The 24,420-nt window shown below is 37.1% G+C and overlaps 1 protein-coding gene across 1 annotated transcript in view; it reads left to right on the top strand.

Moving 5' to 3' along the window:
- LOC121427416 (neuralized-like protein 4) overlaps window positions 1-24,420 on the top strand; it is a 45,507-nt gene that overhangs the window by 1,915 nt on the left and 19,172 nt on the right. The window contains exons 2-17 of the mRNA XM_041623795.1: window positions 5,706-6,051; window positions 7,017-7,570; window positions 7,938-8,049; window positions 9,746-9,834; window positions 10,527-10,667; window positions 11,752-11,866; window positions 15,844-15,940; window positions 16,676-16,824; window positions 17,706-17,824; window positions 18,465-18,627; window positions 19,222-19,491; window positions 19,601-19,679; window positions 20,056-20,225; window positions 20,693-20,821; window positions 22,921-23,066; window positions 23,756-23,968. Coding sequence (XP_041479729.1) covers window positions 5,706-6,051; window positions 7,017-7,570; window positions 7,938-8,049; window positions 9,746-9,834; window positions 10,527-10,667; window positions 11,752-11,866; window positions 15,844-15,940; window positions 16,676-16,824; window positions 17,706-17,824; window positions 18,465-18,627; window positions 19,222-19,491; window positions 19,601-19,679; window positions 20,056-20,225; window positions 20,693-20,821; window positions 22,921-23,066; window positions 23,756-23,968 — 2,892 coding nt within the window. The remainder of the gene's footprint in view (window positions 1-5,705; window positions 6,052-7,016; window positions 7,571-7,937; window positions 8,050-9,745; window positions 9,835-10,526; window positions 10,668-11,751; window positions 11,867-15,843; window positions 15,941-16,675; window positions 16,825-17,705; window positions 17,825-18,464; window positions 18,628-19,221; window positions 19,492-19,600; window positions 19,680-20,055; window positions 20,226-20,692; window positions 20,822-22,920; window positions 23,067-23,755; window positions 23,969-24,420) is intronic.

Here is a 24,420-nt window from a genome sequence, read left to right on the forward strand (position 1 = left end):
TCCCAGCCACATGAAGTTTATCGTCGGTGCATATCGTCTGCTGCTATTCGTTGAGTTGATTTGCTTTCAGGTTAATTCGGATTATTCACTTGTTTGTAAGTACAGTTATATCATTATTTTCCTTCTTATGATAGACTCTCTCTGGATGTGGTTATTCATTTTCATGGATTTAATTTGGCCCGCGCGGTGTACGTATAGCTACCACTTGTAGCAGCAGCTGCATGAGTTGGTAGCGAATCGGCATGTACATGACTTGTGATCGTCAGGCAAGTTGAATTTTCATCATAATCATCGGCATTGTTCCCCCATTATTTACCTCCAACTACCTCACTGTGTTGTTCACTTCATCATCATTCTCTTCATCTTTAAAATCATCAATTTGAAAATCCAAATCTAGATAAAATTCTGGGTTTTCTGTCATTTCGTGATAGAGTATTCAGTATTCAGTGACAGTGTGGAGAAAACGTACCCACGCAACAGGTTTTGCATGCAAGTGGAGCTTCACGTGGGAGAGCCAATCACGCCTCTCGTACAGACAGTGACGTCATCAAATTCCAGTCAATTCAGAGACCGATGCGAGGCATATTTCGGAGGGGCATTTTAGCGTTTTTTAATCGGCGATTTTCACCTTTTTGTATTATTTTCGGTATTTTTGAATGACCCACTGATGATCCCCACATCATTACCTTTCCATTGATATATTATAAGACCACATTCATAATCAATATATTTCTCCTTTAAGCTTCTAAAAATAAAAATAAAATCAAATCGGTGATGTTTAAAAACAAAAGAAATAAATTAGAATTTTGTTTGTGGTTGCGCGCATCTTCCTGACAAAGTCACAAAGACGAATGCATTGGATTAATGGAAGTCGCCAACAACACGCATGCGCGATCGTTTGAAACGTTTTAAAAGTGTTTTGAGGTGTTACTGATTTACAATAAAACTTAGTGATTTTTATTAGAAAGATAAACGAATGACGCATCTTCCGAGCAAAGGAAAATAAAATGAAATTAATTCTCATGTCAATAAACGATCGGTGGGACATCTTTCAGAAGTATTTTTATGTGAGGTGCTAGCTATTTAGGATTATTGGAATGATCTCTTGATCTAGTATACCCAGTTGTTGTGTATCCGGACGGGTTGTGTGTCCGGACGATCAATTTTAGAATGTCATTTGGAAAAATTTACAAGCAAAGTTTCATCATTTTTAGTACAAAACGTTCGGAAATATTACAAAGAACAAAATAGATAATGATTACAAGTAATGAATTCATATTTTTAGTGTAATCCACAGACAAAAAAAAAAAGAAGGCTTCAAAAAGATAAGTGTCCGAACACCCGACCCCCCATCCTACGATGTAAGAGAGTCGCGCAATGATGTCTGTCAATAATACGTCCTTGTTAAGTTCACGGCGGCGTCTGCTAACACCACAAGGTTGAAGAGAAGTTGACTATCATCTTAGACGATGTAAGCATGGTAAGAGAGTAGCGCAGTGATGTCCATCAATAAGACGACCTTATTAAGTTCACGGCGGGGTCCGCTATCACTACGAGGTTGAAGAGAAGATGTATATCATCATAAACGATGTAAGATAGTAACGCAACAAACTTCGTCAATAATACGACTTTATTAAGTTCACGGTGGGGTCCGCTATCACCGCGAGGTTGAAGAGAAGATGTCTATCACCATAAACAATGTAAGAGAGTTACGCAACGAGCTCCGTCAATAAATACGACTTAATTAAGTTCACGGCGGGGTCCGCCATCATCACGAGGTTAAAGAAAAGATGTCTTTCATCATAAACGATGTACGAGAGTAGCGCAGTGATCTCCGTCAATAATACAACCTTTAAAACTTCACGGCGGCGTCCGCTATCACCAAGAGGTTGAAGAGAAGAAGTCTATCATCATAAATGATGTAAGAGAGTAGCGCTGTGATCTCTGTCAGTAATACGACCTTTAAAAATTTCACGGCGGCATCCACTATCACCACATCATCAGAGATAATACCGCATCTTTCTTACTGATTAATGTGACCACGAAATAGCTAGCACCTCAAAAACAATCTTGAAATATGTTTTGAACGATCACGCACTGTAACTAACGTTAGATCTATGCCGATTTTTTTTATCCAATTTTTTCCTTCAAGGGGCATGATCGAAGATTGGCAAGTGATCGCCGATTGTGGTGAAATCGAATGGAATCGGTTACAAGCTTACCTATTAGCCTATATTGCAGTTCACAGATGGCAATAAAATAGACCAAAAAGAGCTTCGGTCTCTGTTTGTTGGTTTTTCAGCTGAACTCCGTTGGCGTCACTCACCAAATACAGAGACCGAAGTTCTAGCGCGATCTGTACAGGGGACTCAATGGCCATATGTTTATGTATGGTAGGGGGTCCTAAAGCTACGCACCATTCATCGCGCATGCTATGGCAAATGCGCACTCTGTGTGTGGAACTGTGACTGCAGAGTGACGAACGATTCCTATTCAATTTTTTTACAGAGGCTGCAGTAAATCTCTAAATGCAGAGAAAACCAGCAACTGTTTGAAATTTTGGAGTTATATTCGCTTTAATTTCATTTTAGCCTATAATAATTTGAATATATTTTAGAAATTGAGGCACAGGAGATACTATTTTTTTGCATGATAAATTGAGTGCATAGCTTTAGGACCCCTTCTACATTGGACGGCGACAGAGATGCCAAGTTCAAAGACCAGCTATGCGTGAGATTTTCTGTGAATCTGAGTGAGATCACAGACATTGTGTACAATGTATATGGGGATAGGCTGTGATAGTTGCGTGAGACAGAGATTTGAGGGGATGAAGAAGAGTCCAAAATGCTTGAGTCTCACGCATAATGCGTGAGACTTGGTAGCTCTGCAGCGAAATCAAGAGGTGTTCGGAAAACATGGCGGGATTTTCGAATTAGTGAGTTTTACGTTATTTTCTTCTTGGTTAATGATCTTTAGAATGTTTGCCACAATTTAGTGAAATATTATTTGTTGAAATATTAAAACAGGGACAGTTTTTGTCTCACCTGCGAAGCAAGTGAGACTATAGGCGCCGCTTTTCCGACGGCGACGGCGGCGGCGGCGGCGGCGTCAACATCAAATCTTAACCTGAGGTTAAGTTTTTGAAATGACATCATAACTTAGAAAGTATATGGACCTAGTTAATAAAACTTGGCCATAAGGTTAATCAAGTATTACTGAACATCCTATTAGAGTTTCATGTCACATGACCAAGGTCAAAGGTCATTTAGGGTCAATGAACTTAGACCATGTTGGAGGAATCAACATCGCAATCTTAACCTGAGGTTAAGTTTTTGAAATGTCATCATAACTTAGAAAATATATGGACCTAGTTCATGAAACTTGGACATAAGGTTAATCAAGTATCAATGAACATCCTGCATGAGTTTCACGTCACATGACCAAGGTCAAAGGTCATTTAGGGTCAATGAACTTTGGACGAATTGGGGATATCTGTTGAATTCCCATCATAACTTTGAAAGTTTATGGATCTGATTCATGAAACTTGGACATAATAGTAATCAAGCATCACTGAACATTTTGTGCAAGTTTCAGGTCACATGATCAAGGTCAAAGGTCATTTAGGGTCAATGAACTTTGGCCGAATTGGGGATATCTGTTGAATTCCCATCATAACTTTGAAAGTTTATGGATCTGATTCATGAAACTTGGACATAATAGTAATCAAGCATCACTGAACATTTTGTGCAAGTTTCAGGTCTCATGATTAAGGTCAAAGGTCATTTAGGGTCAATGAACTTTGGCCGAATCGGGGATATCTGTTGAATTACCATCATAACTTTGAAAGTTTATTGGTCTAGTTCATTAAACTTGGACATTAGAGTAATCAAGTATCACTGAACATCCTGTGCGTGTTTCAGGTCACATGTCCAAGGTCAAAGGTCAATGAACTTTAGCCGAATTGGGTGTATCTGTTGAATTACCATCATAACTGATAGTTTATGGATCTGATTCATGAAACTTGTACATAAGAGTAATCAAGTATCACTGAACATCCTGTTCCAGTTTCAGGTCACATGATCAAGGTCAAAGGTCATGTAAGGTCAATGAACTTTGGCCATGTTGGGGTTTTTTGTTGAATAACCATCATATCTCTGTAAGTTTATTGGTCTAGTTCATAAAAAGTGGACATAAGAGTAACCATGTATCACTGAACATCTTGTGCGAGTCAGAGTAGTATGCAAAGTCAGCACTGCTGCTATATTGAACCGCGTGATGCAGGTGAGACGGCCAGAGGCATTCCACTTGTTATTGTTTGAAAACAAAGTGCGTAGCTTTAGGTCCCCCCATTATACTTAAGATCGGATAAAACGGGGAAATGAATTTGCGCGACAGCCGAGGTAAGTCACTGTTTTTGTTCATTTTAACTTGATTTTCTCTGTTTTTTTGGTAATTAATGCCAAGAGGGAATATTAATTTGCATTTTGGTCTCGTTAATTTTCAAAATTTTTATTCATTAAAGACAAAAATTGAAGAGCCCTGACGGGAGGATTTTGAATTGCAAGTCCCCCAATGGTGGCTGCACGATAGCGAGCCGTCTGTGTACGAGGAGAATTCACATTGTTTTCAACTTTGAAACAAAAAGTACTTTTTTAGAGGGAAAAATACAAATTTCAGCCAAAAAAGTAAAAAAGGGTGTCAAATAGATAAGTGCTTTTTACCCACACACGTCTTTAAATATATTATAGAAATAAGAACAATATTGTTAGTCCAGGTATTGATTCTCACTCTTGTCATAGTCTTTTACATGATGGATGCATAAGAAATGTGTGGATGTGAAAATATCCCCAAAAGTTAGGACGGGGCTAAATTAAGCCAACCAACATGGGGCAAGTTGAGCCATGGTAACTCTTATGGTAATATATATTAAAAAATTTAAAAAAGCATAAAAAGCCATTGATATGCAGGCAGAAAGCAGCAAATTCACATGACAGTTATTTTACTTTTAGAAGATGTTAGTACATGTATTTATAGAGAATTAGCAAGTGAAAAGACTTTAAATGAAAAATTGACATCCTGGTACATTTTATACATAGTTTTTGTGGCTCACCTTACCCCAGACCGTGGCACAACTTACCCCACAGATGGGGCAAGTTGAGCCATTTGACATCAGTTTTTTCAAAGGTCACAACGACTTTCAGTGTGGGGGTAGAAAGTTATAGGTGAAAAATATTTCCCAAGAATCAAATTTAAAGGCAAGGTACTTATTTCTACAATATTACTAGTCATATCAATTCTAACATGCAAAATGCAAAAAGTGTCACAACTTACCCTGCCTTCCCCTACATATTTCAATGGAGAAATGTTCCAAGGGAAACCAAAATTCTTTGCATGTTTGCAATTATATAGAAAGAATTTAGGTTTGTTAGTATATAAATCGAACCATACAGGGCTCTCTCGAAAAAAAAATCTGTTTTTATATACCAGTACTTAAGAGACCACCCTTTCTAAGAAAATAGCTATAAATAAATAAATAAATAAATAATAAATAAATAAATGAATGAATAAATATATAAATAGATAAGTATATAGATAAATAAATATATAAATAAATAAATGAAAGAATAAATAAATAAATAAATGAATAGATAAATAGATAAATAGATAAATAAATAAATAAATAAATTCTTGTACATGTATTTAAGGTTGAGACATGGAGTGGATCCATTGAAGTAGGAGTGATCTCTTTGGACCCGGACAACCTGGAGCTTCCCCCCAGTGCCACAGCACTCTGCGAGGGATCCTGGATCCTCTCCGGATGTACCGTTCTGCGCAACAGTGAGTCCATCCTGGATGAATATGCCTGTGACCTTGATGCCTGTGCCCTAGGAGACCGGGTTGGTGTGCAGAGGAAGAGGAACGGTGAGCTTCGGATCTACCTGAATGGTGTTGATCAGGGCATCGCTGCGTGCAATCTACCCAAGAAGGTGCACGCTGTGGTGGACTTGTATGGCAAGTGCACAAAGGTCACGTTGGTATCTTCCCCAAGAGGTGAGAACAAAAGAGATTGAAAGTAAATAAGGGTGTGTTCAAGAGATTTCCTTGTGATGGAGTCACCAATCAAAATGGCCCGTATTCTGAAGTCAGGTTTAATTTAAACTCTAGCTTTAAGTTGTGGTTTAACTCTGGAAAGCCAGTTGTTACATAAATCTTTAACAGAAGAGTTTCAATGTATCAGCTCATTTGGCTCCCAATAGAGTATTAACTGCATGCGAAGGATAAATATGACAGTTGTCTTTACCATTAAAGAATTAGTAAAGAGCACAGTAAACATGTGAAGCATTCAATGTAAACACAATTTTGAAACATTTGGCTTCCCATAATTTTAGCACAGAGTTAGACCACGGTTAAAGTTAAACCTGACTTCAAAATACGAGCCAATATGTTTACTATTGAATTTGACATTACACTTTCCACTTTTGATGAATGTGACATGGATTTTGGATATAGGATATTGATATGCATAAATTTATCTTGAAAAGAATCAAGATTTTCACCTTTTTTGTTGTTTTCGAGCCCAATCCAAACCAGGTAATAGTTTGGAGTGGGCTGGTAAGTGGTAACCATTTGCCAGGTAGGATGTGAAAGCTATTGGTTGCTTTGTAATTTCAATGACTTCATTGCACATCGCTGACATATGTTCCAGGGAGTTGATATGTAATTGTGCATACATGTACACTGTATGCAGGCAATCCAGAATCAAATGTACAATTGTACGTGTATATCTGTGAAGTACTTTGGATTAGTTCTCAAGCCAACTAGCAAATGGGTACCTGGTAGGATGTGAATGTAATTGTTGACTTTATAGTGACTTGACTGCTCATATAGATTGTGTATACAATATATGCCAGACAACCAGAAAGAATATGAAAAGAGGAATATAATTAGCATGAATACTGTTATAATTGCATTGACCATTTGAACTCATATGTCCCTTATATTTTGCCTTTTAATAGTTATAGAAATGAACAATAGTGAAATGGCCCTATCCAACCAAGAACTAGATTCCTGTCAGGATACAGACTCTGATACAGATGATACATGTGGAGAATACATCGACGACTTGATATGTGTAGGGGAGGATGAAGAAGAGAACAATGAGAATGGTGACAATAATGATGATGGTGATGTTGATGACGATGATGATGACGACGACGATGACGACGAAGATGATGATGAAGACGACGATGAGGAGGATGAAGACGAGGAGGAGAGTTCAGTTGGCGATGAAGATAACGATTCTTGTGACGACGATGACGAGGACAATGAGCGTGAGAATGAGCAGGAGAATAATAACATTGATGCGGATGTGAACAGTACTGATTCCGACGAGCCTGTCGCGGCTGCCGCAGCATCGCTTAATACACCGTTGTGTTTCCACGCAAGACACGGGACCATGATAAGGTTAAAGAATTCTGGGAAAACTGCAGAGAGGACCAATGCAATGGATGAATTCAACAATGGTGTGGTGATCACGAACAGAGCTCTGAGGTGCAATGAAATATTTGAGGTGACTATAACTAAATCAATTTGGAAAACATTGCTTATAAAGCATTTTCACAATAAAGAATAAATTGTTGGGTTTCTAAAATAAATACTCTGATAAATATCCATTTTATTTGCATTCTTCCAATTCAGTTTACTACTATATTATTGGTGGGATCTTGTAAATTGGTCTGCATTTGTTAACAATATTTATCGAATCCCCAAGTAATGCCCGCATTACTCCTTGCAGAATAACCCTCTGTATGATTTTACATAATTATCGAGGAGAGCTGCATTTAGACTAATGAAAGAATGAACAGTTAACTGCAGTAAACATTGCGAATTTGTGAATTCCCTTTAAAATCTGTGTTCTTATTCCCGTGCCACTACAGATCCGTATTGATGAGTTAATAGATAAATGGTCTGGATCTATTGAGATTGGAGTAACAACACACAACCCTGATACTCTCGAATTCCCAGCCACCATGACAAACCTCCACACAGGTAAGTGCTGTGATAATGTCCCTCATAATAATCACCCATAAAAGAGTACAAAAGTGGTGACCTTTTTTGTATTTCCAGTCCTTCAATTTTATAATTTCGTGGAGCTCAATAAATCGCTCTCCTTATTTGAGCTTCTCAGAATCACTCTCCTTGAGGAGCTCAAACCAATTTAATACAATGCATGTATGATAAATTGTAGATTTTTCGTAACATCGTATATGCAATAGCTGTGTAGCTATTAATTAATCTGTGGTGAAACTTGGCCTGGGTCAATACGTTTACAAAATATCACGCTCCTTCCAAAGAAAAAAAATTTAAGAAAAAAAATTCCTAAAATTTCACATTTTACATCTTTAAATCCATGAAATGGCCATCTATTTTCCATTATTCCTTGAAATTATTTTGATTTAGTTGAAAACTATCAGAAAAATGAAGAATATTCACCTCTTTCCCGACTCCGATTTGAGCTTTCTCTCGGTAAATATGGTAGTCCCACATGTAGACTTCAATGGTGTTGCCATGAAAATATACATATGGGACTACAATAGTTCAAATTCAAATCAGAGTCAGGAAAGAGGTGAATATTCTTCATTTTTCCGATAGTTTTCAACTAAATTTTTTTTTTTTTTAGGAGCGTGATTTTTGCTCTCCCTATTTTTTTAGGAGGGCGGTAGGAGCGCCAGCGCAATCGCGCTCCTCAATGAAGGTCTGTATTTCAGCATTATTTATACCTTAGCTTGGCAGGGCAAACTCAAATTCGGTGGAAATTGGACCATGGAAGCCCAGGATATGACGTCATGAATATATACAGCTTCATTGAAGTCAAAACATTTAGAACCTGGTGGGTGTTTCATAAAGCTGTTCGTTAAGTTACGAACGACTTTACGCACGACTGGAGCATGTTCTTAGGTCATAAATCAATTACATAGGGACATCACATAGCACAAGAAAGGATCACCAGTCGTGCGTGAAGTCATTCGTATCTTACGAACAGCTTTATGAAACACCCACCAGGTCAATAATACATTGAGCTCAATGGGGTTAATGATGGATTCACAAGGTCATATCCTATCATGGATCGATTCCCACAAAATTTTGGTTGTGGAGGTATTACCTGTACATCATGATCTACCGATTATGGTAAAAAAAATCTGAAATACAAAATGGATGATGTCACACTTTGGTAGTCTATAAGAACTCTCCAATGTACTTGATTCGATTGATGCTTATTACAATATTGGACGGGTAGAATGTCAAAACTACATGTATGGCTGGGGGATTTTCACTTTGTGCACACATGTAGGCTATACGACACAGTAAATGCATGCACAATTCATAAAGGTTGATTGTCTTTTCTTTTTTTTAGATAAAATCCTAATACTTGTGGTTATGGTATCATTATATAGAAATTTACAAGGTAATGGAATAGCAGATTTATCTACTAAATTTTGACAATAATAATAAATATATTGGAATTATATCACACCAAATCCACTCTGTGAAATGCTCAAGGTGCTTTTACATTTCTTACAAAGTCACTGCCGAATGTTACTCTTTGGGTTGAGCTGATGGAGAGATGGTTGATTGAAATCTTGTAATGATATCAGAACTGTTGGATTTGAAATTTCTTTTGAATATTTCTTGTTGTTAATCTTGTTGTTTATCCATAATTGATTGTTTTGTTTTGATTTGATAGGAACTGTTATGATGAGTGGAGGTGGTATCTTATCCAATGGAAAAGGAACCAAGAGAGAGTATGGTGAATGCACATTAGATGAATTAGGGGTGAGTAAACTTCTTATAAAAAAATATTTGTTTGATGTACGATACTCCAAAACAAATTTTATCACACCTAGATTACTAGGTGTCATTTGATTGGTTGGTCAATATCGATCATTCAGCCCATTTTACAATGACGTCATAAACCGTGCAATATTAGATCCAGTCATCATGCAATTTTGGAACCATACGATTTTGTCTATTGCATGCGCCCACTCAGACTGCAGGCACCACCCGTGTTTGCAGTGTGCATGTTGTATGTACGTGAATGTAATTAATAGACCAAGATCGCACTGCATGAGCATATTTTGCATCAAAATTCACAAATTTCTTATGAAAAAGAATCTATTTTTAGGTGTCATGTAAACCAAATAATGAATGTTCTTTTCATTCATGCAATGGGCAGAATTCTTCATTTGGTGAAAGATGAAATGAATGATCCAGTCAACTCGGCCATGCCTCGTTGAATGGATCATTTCATCTGTCACCTCATTAAGTATTCTGTCCATTGCACTCGTAAACATTCATTTTTTGTGTAATATTAATTTCTGTGCGTAGTGCAATTGACGTGTAGTAGAATTACATCGAACACACTGTCTCAATTACTGTCTTGTCCATAGATCCACTCACGACTGGATTAATTTTAATCTTTACTCTAAAAATGTGTATTGATTACTGTATTTTCATCCTAAATGTAGGTAGGAGATCACATAGCAGTTGTACGGAAGACTTCGGGTGATCTTCATTTCTTCATCAATGGACGCGACCAAGGCCTAGCGGCTTCAGACGTACCCAGTACAATCTATGGGGTTGTAGATCTCTATGGCATGGCAGTACAGGTAAGCCCACTCTCCTTACTACATGTATGTTTCCCTGTTTGTTAAGATACAGCAACAAATCTCTGGTCCACTTTCCCCTGCAATCTCTATATGGATTCTTGGGCCCTGTAACATGAAGCTTAGCAATCATTAATGAGGCTGATTTCCCCTCCCCCCCTTCTATCTCATTTAATGTACACATGTGTCATAATCTTTGTCTTCGTCCCTCTTGTAAGGTTTCCATTGTAGAACCTCAACAGGGTCCAGTGAGACAAAAGTGAGCGATTGATAGTACGCTTGATTTTTACGATTGATCGTACATTGTAGTCGATGGAATCAATCGTAGAAAAATGTTCTACGATCTTTGCTAAGTTTTGTGATCCACAGAGTACCATGTTAGCAGCAATAGATTATTTAGATAGATGCCTCTTGCATCTTATTTTTTTTTACCTCAAATCCTTCCTCCTCTCCCCTTTCTTTCCTTCTCTCTAAAGTTTGATATACCATGTAATCATCTCTCTGTCTCTGTCGCTTATAAGGTTTCCATTGTAGAACATCATGTGAGTAGTATGTTTGCAGCCCTAGATACATTGGCCCGAATTCACAAAGGTGGTTTTAAAACCCACGGTTGAGTCCATGGTTTATGCAGATTTCCTGTATAAATCACGCTTAATTTAGCGCGTATCGGGCACGTGTATAAAACATGTCCAATGCTGATGCGCGCATTTGTCACAGTGCGCCAAATTGACGCCTGTTACCATGGATAGATACGCTATTTTGTGGACTCATGAATAAAATAGCGTATCTATCCATGGTAACAGGCGTCAATTTGGCGCACTGTGACAAATGCGCGTATCAGCATTGGACATGTTTTATACACGCGCCCGATACTCGCTAAATTAAGCGTAATTTATACAGGAAATCTGCATACACCATGGATTCAACCGTGGGTTTTAAAAACCACCTTTGTGAATTAGGCCCATTGTAGACGACTCATGCATATTATTACCTCCAACCCCTTTCTCCCTCTTCCTCTCTCTCTCTCTCTCTCTCTCCTCTTGCTTTCTCTCTGTATATTTTAATATAATTATCTGTCTGTTTTAAGGTTTCCATCGTAGAACATCACCAGAGTACCATGTTAGCAGCCTTAGACAGACGACTCATGCATCTTAATTATCTCAAATCGCTCGCTGAACAAGAGTTACCTTTCGTCTTTGGAGGTAAGTTGTTTGTCTATTCTCCTGTACATAGTTTAATACAGTAAAAATGGTGTTCAAAGTTTTAGTGCCTTTATGTTTGATATATTTTTAATTTTTGTGGAGGATTTTTTGTTTCTAACAAAAAAGTGAGGATTGTTTCTATGAGGGAAGCCATAGGATATATATATTCATAATTTGGTACATCTGTCGCAGGCAACATATTCAATGGTTCCTCAAAGACCAGTCAAGATAATTTCAATGTATTATATTCATGCTAATGAATGCAGTATGTCTGATATACTACGATGTATGTACAAACCACTGTTCATGCTATTGATATTGAATGCTGGCAAGCAAATAACTGGAAGGATGATTTATACACCCGTGCAAGGTTTCATTGTGTAACACACGGAAACTAATGCAGAAAGATGACACACGACACCATTCCTTGTGTTTCGGTTCGTTTAATAATCGATGGATAGTTATATACAAAATTCCAAATACAAGAACAAAAGATGAAAAAAACCTGCAAAATCAATGAGATTAAAACAATTAAATAGAATGATGATAACGTTTGAAAATGCACAAAATAGAAATATACATATATTTGCTTGTGACTCTAAGATAAAACATTCATCAATATGACGTCAAGTAGACTCGTAATGATAAATGATAAACATGCTGTCTATATCCATTCATTAAACGTAATCAATTTTGCCTGAATTCAACTCGTCTAATCACAAATTCAGTTCCTCCATCGTTATGGATAACTCTACCAACAAATAAATGAAATACAGCTATTAGGTGAAGTTTACCAAACAATTAAAATATGCCAACAAATTAGCATTGAAATACAGTGGTTTATAAATGATAACCACTCACCCTGGCAATCTGGCCTAGAGGACCATATTTCCTCTTGTGATAGCCTCACCTGCTACACGAATGTCATGTCAATACCTTTAAAAGGAAAATAACAATTACACATAGTAAGTAACCATTGTGACCATTTACTCTGAAAACACAAAACTGAAACATTCAATTAACAATTCATTAACCAAAATCAATTTAGCCAAAATCCTCAACTCTAAAAATCATTTTACTAAATCGTTTCACTATAAGGTTAGAACTGAACACATTTTATGTTTATCTACTAACTACAATTAAGTATACAAGTACAGTTAATTAATACAAAATGTAACAGATGACATACAAATCATCTGAAGTAACAAAGACAGATGAATAGCTAATTAATTATTTAATTCACAATACCCTTTTAAAATAAGACAGATAATTTTTTGTATTGTTTTGAAATAGTATTTATTAAAATATTCAGTTCAAAAATAAATAATTATTCATTATGCAAAAAAAATTGTACACACAAAAAAAAATACAGATAATATTCGAGTCATCAAGAACAAATATTTAAGTCTGTAAAAAGAAGGAAAAAAAATAGATATGACAAAAAAATTTTATAGCGATGCAATTGAACTGAATGAGTAAACGAAGTAAACCCTCCCATCCCAACTGCCCCCCCCCCACATCCCATCCAAGCCCAGGAAGCGCGGCCTGCTTCCCTCCCCTCAACCCTAGCTACCCTCCATTTCAATGTACATTCTGAGTCACAAACATGATCTAACTTGTGCACCTGAATCTTCACTCCAAATGCAAAAGAGCCACTCCGGCCCCCAAACACACCCCTCCCAGAGAGAGATAAAAGACTAGTCACTCCAGAAGCGGGATCCATTTCCCCAAGAGCGCGCCATAGCTCCCTCTGGAGCAAACAGCATATTCATTTTTTCTTTTCACTCCAGAAGGAACCACAATGCACCTCAAAGATACAAAGCCCACCCCAAAATGACCGCCCCGAACCCCTCCAAGAGGAGTGTGACCATAGGACCAGACCATCTCCCTCGCATTTAGAGTGTTTAATAACTGTATGCTTGAACTTTCTTAGCCCAAGCATCCCTAGAAAACAAACTTGTCCCATTTTCTGAAATGGTTTGTTAATAGACCTCTCTGTTCAGCTAGTTTTTTTCTTCAAGTCTATCTTGTATTTTTTCTTTAATATGGTTAAGGGTCGGTGGATCTTTTGTGTTTCTACTATCGTATACATGTACTTTATGAGGATTATTATGTGATTTAATAATTGAGCCTCTCCTTTAGTTGACCCTTCCACGCCTATGTGTACACCTTTTTTTATCTATATTTGTAATGATAGGGAGTTGAAGCATGTTACCACATTCTTTCCATATACATGTAGTTTTTTTATTTTATCACATGAAAAGAATATATGATCATATGTTTCCATTTCTTTACTGCAGAATGAACATAAATCATCTGTTGTCATTTTGAATAGATATAAATATTTTTTTTGTGTATAGTATATTGTGTAATATTTTAAATTGAAATTCTCTGAGTCTGCTGTTCAGAGTCGATTTTCGTGGTCCTAGGAAAATATCATAAATATCTTTTATATTTTTCCTCAAGTGTTTTAAATGCTTGGGGTATATCCGATTTCATACTTACAAGAGTATCATATATTCTTTTTGATGTGATGTCTTGCAAGTCAAAAGTCCTGCTTTTGATTGAAAATCCAAAATTACCTCACTATCTTTGGAACTTTGTCCCTCTTTTTTTCAGCGAGTCCATTCAAAAGTATGGAATGTTATTAAAAATTTCGAGTATCTTTTCTATTTCAAAACGATCCAAACCCATTTTTTGAAAGGTCGAGATAGACTTCATCTTTATCTACAACATGATGTAGTTTATAAATTTTCTTCAAAAACAGCTTTTCACTATAATATGTTTGTCCTTTCAAATGGATGAACCTATTATTGAAAATGATCTCATTTCTTTTATTCTTCTCTTCTTTAAGTAAAAACAATTTCTTATTGAACCATACATCTAAGTCTAACATTTCTGTATAAAATTCTGGCAGTTCAAATCCTATCAAATTCATTGTGAGGTTACTAATGCTATGCTAGCAAAGATAGCACTTTGATATAATCTAATCTCTTATTCAAAACAATAAAAAATACATTGTGAAACAACTTTATAAACTATTGTTCAAAACTAACAGAATTGACAAAATTATCTTACCTATAATTCCTACCCGAAAAAGAAGAAGCCTCTCTGCCTGCCCCATGAATGGGGTGCAGTGCAGGAGTGACTTGGAGTAAAATCCTCTCTCCCTTTTGTGCAGTTATCACTCTCCATTCACAGATGCTAAGCCTTGACCATAATTATCTACATCATAAGAGCTCATAGCTCTGGAATGATTTGACCCAAAGACCATTTAGCATCACTCTTACCCAGAAAGAGTGTGAATCATACTTCTTAAAAAGCATGAAGATTGATAAACATTTCTACTTTCTACTACTTCCTGTGAAGACATCAATTACTTACAGACAGATGATTAAGAGTTATTAGAATATATGAATTTCAATTAAACAGTTCATTTTGACCTGTTACAATTGTATGGAATCAGTGGTTCCTGTGTGTATTAGATTTAGTATAGGTTAGAGATAAAGGCCACCACACCACGATCTGATTTTCGAACAACTATAATTTTGCACATTTTCTGAAAATGGGAATTTCTTTGAGGTTCAAATTAACTGAAAGAATACTAATATAACAAATTTGGATGATTGCAAGCCTTTATTTTGGAGTAAAGGCCAAATAAGTTTCAAATTGTAGCCAATCATTCAATTGATATGATGACATTTCGACTAGATATTCAATTCACTTTTATTCTAGTAAGGATGACAGCATTGTCATAGATTTGAACATACATATAGGTATCCGGACGATGATCTAGAATACTACACAGTAAGAAATTCCATGTCTCAATATTAGCATCAAATTCTACTACGATTTATTCCAAATTCGGGTAACAGACCAACCGTAAGGTGTGTAGTAGCCTTTAGTTTCTCATGAGACACTACTTTATGGACTTATTGTCAACAAGTGATCAATGCTGTTTATTTTTATACTTTTAGATGGAGATAGGATGATGTCAGAACCACTTCTTTTCCATCCTATCTGTGGGGCACATGCCGAGATCATCAATGGATACAAGTCTGCACATAGACCAAGGTGAGACTTCTTGTTTTGTATGTAGTCAATTTGTTTTGCTCTTCAAAACGATGCACACGCCTTTATGGAAAAGAATACCATACAAGATATTCAAAGGATCATTGAATTCTGTATAATTGCAGCAGCTTTCAATAGAACAAGATATTCACTTTCCCACAGCCTATTAAACATCTGCTTATGACTGCATTAATGCAATGTCAATGAGTAATAGATCTGGGGCCTCGTTGCAGAAAGAGTCGCAATCAATCGCAACTCTAAAAATCATGCGCAACTTGATTTTCAACCAATCAACAGCGCGCATATGGGACTTGCAATTGATTTTTTGGCTTGCGTTTAACTTTCTGCAACGGACCCCTGTGGTGGGAAGTTGAATGTTTTCTCTCATAATCGATTATTTAATATCTGTTATTTATGCTGTTTCAGTATTTCACTTGATTATTTCATCCAGGCTTTTTGTGATTTTTGTGACTTTGGCAATGCTACTGTGCTGACACATGAAAAAGATTTTTGTTGCAAAGTCATATTGTAGAATTTATCTAACCAGGTGTGGATCCAGGAGGGGGGGCACAGGGTGCACGCTCCCCCCCCTTTCGAGAAGCGAAATTAAAATTTATAATGTAAAAATGACATTGAAACTGAGATGTGCCCCCCAACCCCTTTTTTTTTATTTTTTTTTTTCCTGGATCTGACCACTTATATTTGATCAAATTTCTCTTTTTTTTCTCTCTCAACCAGGGCTATGGATGACTTCAACAATGCAGTAGTCTTGACAAATAGACCCTTAAGAGAAAATGAAATGTTTGAAGTTAAAATTGATAAGATGATTGATAAGTGGGCAGGGTCATTGGAGCTTGGCGTGACAACTCATTCTCCATGTAATCTAGGTGAGAAAAATATGCTTATTCTTTATCTTTCCTGTTCTGTGCCTCTTTCTCTCTTTCTCCCTCTTTCTCATCCTCTGCTTCTTCTTTTTTCTCCATCTCTTTCCTTTCTCTTTGTCTCTTTTTATCCCTCTTCCTCCTCTTCTCTATTTTCTCTTGGTTTTTAACCCTTTCCCCCTTCTTGTTTGCATTATCTATTTTTCCCCTCTCCCTCCACCCTTTCTCTCACACTATCACACACATTTACCTTCACACTCATTTTTTCCACTTTCCTTCTCATTTTTTCCTATCTCCTATCCTATCTCTCAGGGTATTCTTTGATCTTATAGCCTTCCATTTACTTGTATATGTATGAAGTCCAATGAGAAATCTTATCTTCAATCCACTTCATGAATTGGTTATCAAGACCTGGACCAGGGCTTCATGTGCACGTGTGAGGCCCCTCGTGGCCCAGTGAAATTGTTTAGCAGCAAGCATGCCTTCGACGGTGTTTGGGGCATACATATCGGATTCCGCCAGCATGTCCTTCATTCCTGCATCACCCCAAAGCTTTCCAATAGAAGCAATGAAGGTTGCAAGATTATCACTACAGCGTAAAGCTATTGGTCAAACGTGAACACATGTTTGACAAAAAAATGCAGACAGGATTACAACGTACACATACTTTATAATCCTACCCGCATTTTTTTTTAATGATCCTTTCCTTTTTTGAGGGTTGTGTACACAGTTGCCATATGAGAAGGAGAAGCTTCTATGATGGATAGATAGGGCACCACTGTCACTTCATCTTGATGATCCTCAAGCAGACAGTAAAATCTCTAGACCTTAGACATTTACCCAATTACTCTATTGTTTTCATTTGATTTTGGGTTTTTTTTTTTCAGACTTCCCATCAACGATGACCAACGTCAGGAGTGGTACATGGATGTTGGCCGGTAATTGTGTCATGCACAACGGCACCAACATCATTGATGAGTATGCCACGGATATGGACCATTTAAAGGTATGCCGATCACCGCAGGCTTCAAATTTTGATCCTTTTCGGGGAAGAGCATGCCAAATCTCAAGGTCAATGAGGGGTGAAATCTAAAGTGCATCCATGGTCATGACGTTTGATTACTTTAAGCCCTGGCTAAGCAAAAATCACATAAATCCTTGCGTGCAGTCTGGGCTCCATAACCCAGAGGATTGCAAATGTGGAAGATCAATTCTGATTTGCTGTTACTGTTCTTCTGTTTATATAATTTATTTGTCGAAAAAAGTAAGAGAAACAATATCAAAAGTTACTGTATGTATGCCTTTTAACCAGCGTTAGAGATGAGAAGGTAACATGAACATTGACATTGGAACAAGTACAGATGGAAGAAAACATGAAAAAATTGCCTTGTTTTTAACTCTGAAGTGTATGTGTTTGAGATTTTATAGACGTGTATCAATCATATATGATCATTTACGTCTGGGACCGACCTTTAACGTCACCATCAGAAAGACATGATCAGGGCTCAAACCCCAAACCTATGAATCAATTCTTACTTCTCAACACAGCTTGTATTACAAGGTCACGCCACAACGCCTAGTCATAGTGAAGTAAAACTTCCAAGTCTATTTTAACCTTGAAATTTTGCACTTTTTGTTCAACACAGAATGGTGACAGGGTTGGAGTTGTCAGAAGACCAAACGGAGACCTTCATTTCTTCTTCAATGGCGTGGACAAAGGGGTCGCGGCTTCACATGTGACCTCCAGTCTCTATGGGGTAGTAGATCTGTATGGTCAAGCGGCAAAGGTCACCATTGCTGACCCTGGAGGTAGGTCATTTGGACTATTTTAGTCACATAATGGTTTGAAGAAAAAAATAAAAGCATTTAAGTCTTTATGCAAAATGTACAGTAATTAATAAACAGGGAAATGTATAGAATTCAGCAGATTCAAGTTTATTAAACAGTAAAAATAAATTAAAAAAAATAAAATAAATGGAAAAGGAACTACATAAGAAAATTTATCTTTTGCATTTGTGATGGAAATCTGTGGAAATCTGTGCCAACTTGTAATCAAAGCTTCACCTGTATTTTTTAGTGTGATTTATCTCCCCTGAAAATCATCAAAACCCATCTATTATTTTTTTATAGTTACTGTATTTGACCACCACAAAGATAGGTCAGAAAGATGGATGGACAGGTACAATGTCAACCCCCCTATAGACTTTGTCTTTGGGGGCATAAAAAAATTTGTAAGGCTAAATGCTGCTGGTGAATGACTTTAATTTATCAAGTGAAACATTGTTTGATATCCAAATGCTTACTGCACTTAAATTCAATTAACTAGTTCATTTGGTCATATTTTAGATTTGAAGTTAATTTTGGTTGCCTCTAAGTATCTCTTGTCATTTCTTCTTGTAACAGAGAGGATGCAAGCAGAGTCTGTGAGAGACGGCATTACCCCATCCAGTACTTTCACCGTTGAGAGCCCCGCCCACCCCCAGCAGAGGTTTCATGCGAAGCATGGCAAGAACGCTACCATCAGCAACAATGGGAAGAGAGCATTCCGGGCCAATCCAGCGGGCGAGTTCAACGAAGCTGTCGTGATGAGTTGTTATCCACTCACCAACGGAGAGCTTTTTGACATCTGCGTGGAAAAGATGGTTGATAGGTGGTCAGGATCTATCGAGATTGGTAAGAAAGCATTTATTCTACATTATTGTACCTTATTTATTATGTAATACAGGCCTATGCTTCAGACTTGTCCAATGATACACACTGTCAAACAATGTTTTCTTTTCAGGTGTAACGACTAAGAAGCCAGAGGATATGGACTTTCCAAGTACAATGACGGACCTTGCATCAGAAACATGGATGCTCAGGTAAGAAGAACACTGTATTGCCAATTGGTCTACACCCACGTTGTCAACTATCCCAACATATTACACATGCGTATTCTTAGAGTCATTATAATCAACATTTCCCCCTATGTCTGTGAGATTGTTACTTCCTCAATTTAATTGTATTACAAGAATTTGTCGTAACTTTTGAATGTGATGATATTCAGATAGACCTTATTCGTCATTGTCATCCCATCGTCATCTTTGAGACTGAAGACAACGCCTTATGTGTGTTGGTGATCTGCAGCTGGCGCTTCTCTGACAACTCTGTTTATGCATATTCCTTTCTCCTTTGAGCGAGGGCGCTATGAGATAATGGCGTCAATCCGTAATACCACATTCATTTTCTGTTTCTCAGTGGGGCTTCTCTGATGCAGGAAGGCTTTACAGTCAACCACACATACTCACTTGACCTTGACACACTCCTTGAAGGTCAAAGAATAGGTCTCCTTAGGACAGAAGAGGGAGCCCTTCATTTCTATCTAGATGGGATTGACAAGGGTGTGGCTTTCACCAACATTCCTGAAGGTACTATTGTTTTTTATTAAGTTTAATGTTTTTATATTTGTCATATTGCTGTTAGAATGCATGTTTGATGAAGCTGTTCATAAAGGTACTCATGAGTCACGACTTCATACATGATTTGATTTTTTATGTACACTTTTATTATGCGATTTGAATGGATAAATAAATCCATCTGAAACACTTCAAATTCAAGTTATCGTAAAGCCATTTGTAATCACTCGCTCAATCTGCTTTATGCACCCCATTTTCCCCCAGGAACTATTTTTCCTTTCATGGTGACGAATACTTTAACTGAATATTTGGATTGAATTAGATTCTACATACCTATGAGTTCATCCCAAATTATATTTTGTATCAAAACCAAAGGGGTTCATTTGTAAGACTTTTTTTACATTAAAGGGGCAAATCGCATTTGGCCTCAGGATGTTTTATTAATTGTTTTGTACCTACCTTATTTGTTTTTATGACAGATGTTTACGTAGTGATAGATCTCTATGGACAATGTGCACAGATATCTGTCTATGATTCATCAATGACACTTTCTGAAAATCAACTCATCTTGCCTCCACCAACAGTACCAATTGAAACCATTCTAACAGGTAAGGCACTGTCACCATTGTCATCACCTTTCACCATCTTCATCATTATCAGCAACGTCATCATCATCACCATCATAATCACCATCGTTTTCATTATTGCCAATATCATGATAATCTTTTTTTGTGACTACCATCATCATTATCATCACCATCATCATAATCACCATCGTTATCATTATTGCCAATATCATTATAATCTTTTTTTGTGACTACCATCATTATCATCACCATCATCATAATCACCATCGTTATCATTATTGCCAATATCATGATAATCTTTTTTTGTGACTACCATCATCATTATCATCACCATCGTTATCATTATTGCCAATATCATTATAATCTTTTTTTGTGACTACCATCATTATCATCACCATCATCATAATCACCATCGTTATCATTATTGCCAATATCATGATAATCTTTTTTTGTGACTACCATCATCATTATCATCACCATCGTTATCATTATTGCCAATATCATTATAATCTTTTTTTGTGACTACCATCATTATCATCACCATCATCATAATCACCATCGTTATCATTATTGCCAATATCATGATAATCTTTTTTTGTGACTACCATCATCATTATCATCACCATCGTTATCATTATTGCCAATATCATTATAATCTTTTTTTGTGACTACCATCATTATCATCACCATCATCATAATCACCATCGTTATCATTATTGCCAATATCATGATAATCTTTTTTTGTGACTACCATCATCATTATCATCACCATCATCATAATCACCATCGTTATCATTATTGCCAATATCATGATAATCTTTTTTTTTGTGACTACCATCATCATTGTCATCACCGATCACCACCATCATTATCATTATAATCAAGAACAACATTAGCATCATTGTTATCATTTAAATCCTTGCTGTGGATTTTCTTTTGGAAATGGCAGAAGCATGGTCTTCTCTTTTGGACATGAATGTCCTGTTCATCTTACTTTCAAATCTTTTTAACCACCACTGAAATGTATTTAAAAAACCCATGGATCTCAATGAAAGAATATTATCTAGGTTGTCCATTATTAAGCCCAGACAATTTAATAATTTTCACCTTAATTCGAGTAAAAAAATACTTTTATGTTTAGAACTAGGCCACCGATGCATAGACTTTAATAGGGTTTATTAGGTATTCATTTGGTCCTATTTTGGGGCCCTATTAAACTAATTTTTACCAAATTTGGGCTGCGGACGTTTTTGTCTCACCTGCGAAGCAAAGTGAGACTATAGGCGCCGCTTTTCCGACGGCGGCGGCGGCGTCAACATCAAATCTTAACCTGAGGTTAAGTTTTTGAAATGACGTCATAACTTCGAAAGTATATGGACCTAGTTAATAAAACTTGGCCATAAGGTTAATCAAGTATTACTGAACATCCTATTAGAGTTTCATGTCACATGACCAAGGTCAAAGGTCATTTAGGGTCAATGAACTTTGGCTGAATCGGGGGTATCTGTTGAATTACCATCATAACTTTGAAAGTTTATTGGTCTAGTTAATTAAACTTGGACATTAGAGTAATCAAGTATCACTGAACATCCTGTGCGCGTTTCAGGTCACATGACCAAGGTCAAAGGTCAATGAAGTTTGGCCGAATTGGGTGTATCTGTTGAATTACCATCATAACTTTGAAAGTTTATGGATCTGATTCATGAAACTTGTACATAAGAGTAATCAAGTATCACTGAACATCCTGTTCAAGTTTCAGGTCACATGATTAAGGTCAAAGGTCATGTAAGGTCAATGAATTTTGGCCATGTTGGGTTTTTTTGTTGAATAACCATCATATCTCTGTAAGTTTATTGGTCTAGTTCATAAAAAATGGACATAAGAGTAACCATGTATCACTGAACATCTTGTGCGAGTTAGAGTAGTATTCAAAGTCAGCACTGCTGCTATATTGAACCGCGTGATGCAGGTGAGACGGCCAGAGGCATTCCACTTGTTCATCATGAAATGCCAAATTTGTGTTTCCTTATGATGTCACACTTTGGTACCCTAAAAAGATGTAAAGCTGTCAAATATTTTGACATTTAACCAGCGTTCCTTTCTTGACATCCATTCCACAGTACCAGGTCTGCCTCACAAGTTCCACCCGTGCATCGGTTGCAACGTCTCACTCTCTGAGGACTCCTCAAAGGCCACTAGGACAGATGCCTTCAACAACGGCATCATCTTCAGCTCTAAACCACTCATAGAAGGAGACTTCTTTGAGGTAGGTCTATCAGTGCTGAATCCGAGCACATGCTGTAAAGACGTTTTTGATTAGTGGTTACGTCCCTCGGCTGTGAACCATTAGGTCCTGGGATGGGCTTAGATCCCACAGATGCATAAGTGTCCAGTAGCAAGTTTTATTTGTATTTGCTTGTATCATTTTGATACATTGGAAATCGATACTGAATTCAATTGAATTGTACTGTACAGAATAGATCCTGTAGTCAAATTCCCTTGCAGGATAAGTGTCTAGTTGCAAGCAAGCTGCTTTTGTTTGTGTAAGACTGTAAGTTCAAATTAGATTTTTAACTGATTTGATCTGAACTTAATTTTGCTTTACAAGAATATTGTATTATCATTATTGCGGAATCATCGCTATAGCTGTTCTCACCTGGGTTTGTAATCAGAGGGTCATGTGATTTGAAATCCTAGGGTCCTTTGGTAAGGCATCAGTCTATTTTTTGCCACTCTCAACCCAGGTTTTAAATGGATATCCAATAGGATGTGAAAATCTGCATAACATGTGGAGTTTAGAAAGTCTTGTCGGAATGCTCCTCAGGGAGTGGAGAGAGTACATACATTGTACTCAGGCAAGGCAGAATACAGTGTATCAAGTGCTATGTAAACAGTCAAGTATCATCATAATTTACTGTAAATTATTATTGTATTGTTTAATACAAACCATTTCAGGTTCAAATTGACAGACTAGCCAGGCATTGGTCAGGTTCCCTCTGTATTGGACTCACCACGTACCATCCTGAAGATCCTCTCCTTGCCGAGCCACTGGCCGCCACCACCTCAGAGCTGAAGGCTAGGGGTACATGGGTCATGCAGGGGTCGGATATCAGGAAGAACGGGGTCAACATCAGGTCAAACTACGGCCCAACGTTAGAAAGATTAGAGGTGAGATGTAGTAACATTATCAGGGGAGCATTCTATGAAATGAAAAAAAATTATTGTTAGAAGATACTGCTAATCCTTGCATCAGCAAGTCAGTATAAAAAAAGGGGTATGGCTGCTAATCAAGTGATTGACATTATTTTGATAGCAAACAGTAAGATGTGCTAATTACTGATGATAGTGACTTGTTCTTATGGCAGGTCATGATTTTTAACCCTATCTAGGCCGGGGGGGCCTCGGAGGCCCCCCTCAATGAATCGCGCGATATTTTCATCGTGCGAATTTTTTTGACCGCGTCGCTCGCTGACTTTTTACTTTCAAGTCTTTCGCAACTTTTGAGACCAATTTTGCGTCACCCGGGTACGTGGTTCCGAAATTACGCAACATTATGTAAGTGCATGTCAGACCGAAAATTGCTCAAAAACGTGATTTCGTGTACAAAGTCAATGCAAATT

Source organism: Lytechinus variegatus, chromosome 14, assembly GCF_018143015.1.
Source record: "Lytechinus variegatus isolate NC3 chromosome 14, Lvar_3.0, whole genome shotgun sequence".
NCBI classification, from domain to species: domain Eukaryota; kingdom Metazoa; phylum Echinodermata; class Echinoidea; order Temnopleuroida; family Toxopneustidae; genus Lytechinus; species Lytechinus variegatus.